The sequence below is a fragment of the Cryptomeria japonica genome, chromosome 10 (genome assembly GCF_030272615.1).
Source record: "Cryptomeria japonica chromosome 10, Sugi_1.0, whole genome shotgun sequence".
Lineage (NCBI taxonomy): Eukaryota > Viridiplantae > Streptophyta > Pinopsida > Cupressales > Cupressaceae > Cryptomeria > Cryptomeria japonica.
The window spans coordinates 242,433,265-242,436,173 of NC_081414.1; the positions used below are offsets into that span (position 1 = coordinate 242,433,265).

The window sequence follows — 2,909 nt, forward strand, 5'->3', positions numbered from 1 at the left end:
GGTATCGTCATCATAAAACATCATTTGGTTTGCCTTCAATAGCTCATCGTGCTTGTAATTTCATGTTGGGTATGCCCACAAACAACTATTCCTTTGCCGTGTACTAGCATTTGGCCCGCATGAATATCGATGGATTGAATGATGCCACAAACAAAGAGAAATCTACTTTGGTCATAATTCCTGTCTTGAAAAATCTCTTACACTACTTGAATGCATATCCAACCACAGTGAAAATGATGGCTTTACCGAGGAAAACGAGAAGTTTGGGTATTAAAAAACGGTCTTGAAAATGTAGAAATCACATCAAAGTTTGGGCCTAATTATATCTAACACATGGCTCTCAAGTTATAAATTCAAGAAACACATAATGTGAAAAACAGCATTATGTTTGCATATCTTTGCTAAGGAGTTGCGAGCTAAGCTTGAAATGATTTTGTCACCAGTGCGCCATTTAGTTTAGTTTGCTGGATCATTAGTGTCTTGTTGTTGGCTAAGCTTTCATAATTTCATAGATTTTTGTTTGTTTAAACTTGTAAGTTGGGATTATGAGGCGAACAAAGTCATGTATTGGTGTAAATAGAGGCCCCTGGACACCCGCTGAAGATCTTCTTTTGAAAAACCATGTACAACTCCATGGAGAAGGACACTGGAATTCTATTGCTGATAAATCAGGTAAGAGTAACGCATGCTTTTTAAGATAGAGTTTAAACAGCTGGTATTTTTTGTTTTCAGTCTGGTGGTAATAAAACTGAAGGCTATTGACGAATGTCTTAAGTGGGTGAATTAGGCAATGGCTTAAATCACACGTAAACATTTAAGATTGATTGACATTTTCTACATTTAATATGTTGCTTAGTATATATAGTTTAAGACTGGTTGTAAATTAGACACCAAATTGCTAAGATGAGTTGCTCATTCGATTTAAATACAGGTAGTTATAGTTTAGATAACTAATTTGTGGTTCAGATAGCTAGCTTTTTTCCTATAATATCTGTCGAGTTAGTTCTTTGTGCAGGTTTGCAACGAACTGGAAAGAGTTGCAGGCTCAGGTGGATGAACTACCTTCGCCCTAGTGTCAAACGAGGTCATATTTCAGCTGATGAAGAAGAACTCATTATAAGACTTCACAAATTGTTGGGAAATCGGTACAGATTTTTATTCATTTCTTGGTTCTTATTGTCCTCTCTGGTTCTTCTTTAATGAAAGATTACATGGTTCTATTGGTTTAAATTTTGCAGTCCAGCTGAAAGATTATTTTGATGATTTCTAAACCTAACTAGTGTTTAAAAACCGGTAACTATTCGCAGGTGGTCGTTGATTGCTGGCAGAATGCCTGGGCGAACAGATAGTGAAATCAAGAACTACTGGAATACACATTTGAGCAAGAAAGTGGTGAGAAAAGATCCCAAATGCGCCAAACAAGGCTATAAATATCATGTGGGTGCTGCTACAGATCAACAGCACTTGTCTGATCAGAATGAGAAAGTGTGCTGTGAACCAGAAAGAGAAAGGACTGTCATGGATAATATGACAGCTACAAATGAACTCATGGGTTCAGCAGAGTCCGATGACTATTCTGTATGCATTCTCAAAGATCAGACCAGTTTTTCATATGAAGAAATTGAGAGATTTCCCCTGCAACGGAATATTTCTTCCAACTGGGGAAATGCAAATTACAAACATTTCAATGGATATGAAGATGCTCTATTACAAGATGTTTCAATGGGTATGGAGCAAATCACAGATATGAACAATGATGCTAACAACATCTATTATGTTGAATCTCTTCCAAATTCATCTTCGTTATTATCAGGATTAATCTGCCCACCTCATTTTTACTGCTCATCCCCATTTGATATGATTTCAAATGAACCAAGGTTCCCATACACTGCAGAAGAGATTTTAAACGACCGCCAAACTCAAACAGAAATAGCTGCTTTGTTCTTTTGAACGTACAATGTTGGAATATACACTCCGACATAAGCAAGTACTGTTAGTGAGTGTTATGTTTATGGGTCATCAAATATTGTTGAGGTTTTCAATTTGTAATATGTAAAGTTTAGTTCACTATTACGATTTCTAGTTTGTTGTCAAACGGTTTAGATAGTTGTCATATCTGTTAAAGCCTAATTATGTGAAGATTATTAAGTTTGTTGAATGTATAAATATGTACTGCTAATTACTCTTGATTAATAAGATAAGATATCAGTGGGTGTTTTGTTTCTCCCCTTCTTGTTTGTCATATTTTATTTTGTTATCAGAGTATTGTTGGGATCAAGGTATCTCAATCTTAGAGTCTTAATATGTTGAATTATTTAATTAATTATTGCATATATTTGTTGTATTATAAGTTTTTAACTTCCTAATGTCATCTTTGTGGGACCTCTTGGTGAGGTGGCATCCTACATGAAAGTTGAATGTATGACATGGATTTTTATTTTCTAGGAAGTTGACACCCACTTTGGAGAGTCAAGTTTGGATGTTGCAACATAATTAATAATTATGCATAAAGGAATTTTTTATTTCAGGTTGAGTTCTACATGGAATGTGGGTGCCTTCAAAGGTGTACTTCCTAATTGGTCAGTACAGTTTCTTATGCGAGTTTGGTAATAATTGACAATTGCATATTTTTGCATGTGTTGTCTATTGCAAAGTCACCTTTCACATGTGTGATGTATTTGGCAGCTTCTATGTAGCATCTTCATACTTAGGCATGGTCTTCGAAAACTTGACGTTTAATGCATTCTATGCCTAATAGATACAAGTGTTTGCTAGAGGAGTTGAGAAAATGAGAGTTGTTAATTTTACAAGGGTTATGCTACTAGGTTTCCTCCAAATAAGAGCAAGATGTAAATCTCCATGTAAAGGCTTAGACCCCGAAAATGTATTGTGCCTTGTTGCTAAATAAC

General features: G+C 35.4%; 1 protein-coding gene across 1 annotated transcript; it reads left to right on the top strand.

Moving 5' to 3' along the window:
- The first annotated feature begins 380 nt into the window (after positions 1–380).
- On the top strand, positions 381–2,226 carry LOC131066580 (transcription factor WER). Its single transcript, XM_058001385.2, has 3 exons — positions 381–672; positions 1,016–1,145; positions 1,308–2,226. Exons 1-3 carry the CDS (start codon positions 546–548, stop codon positions 1,948–1,950), a joined length of 900 nt encoding a protein of 299 aa, XP_057857368.1. The 5' UTR covers positions 381–545; the 3' UTR covers positions 1,951–2,226.
- Positions 2,227–2,909: the final 683 nt, after the last annotated feature.

Coding starts and splice junctions, on each gene's coding strand:
- LOC131066580 (XM_058001385.2), top strand. CDS start 546: ATGAGGCGAACAAAGTCATGTATTGGTGTAAATAGAGGCCCCTGGACA. Junction 673..1,015: donor TTCTATTGCTGATAAATCAG/GTAAGAGTAACG, acceptor TTCTTTGTGCAG/GTTTGCAACGAACTGGAAAG. Junction 1,146..1,307: donor CACAAATTGTTGGGAAATCG/GTACAGATTTTT, acceptor AACTATTCGCAG/GTGGTCGTTGATTGCTGGCA.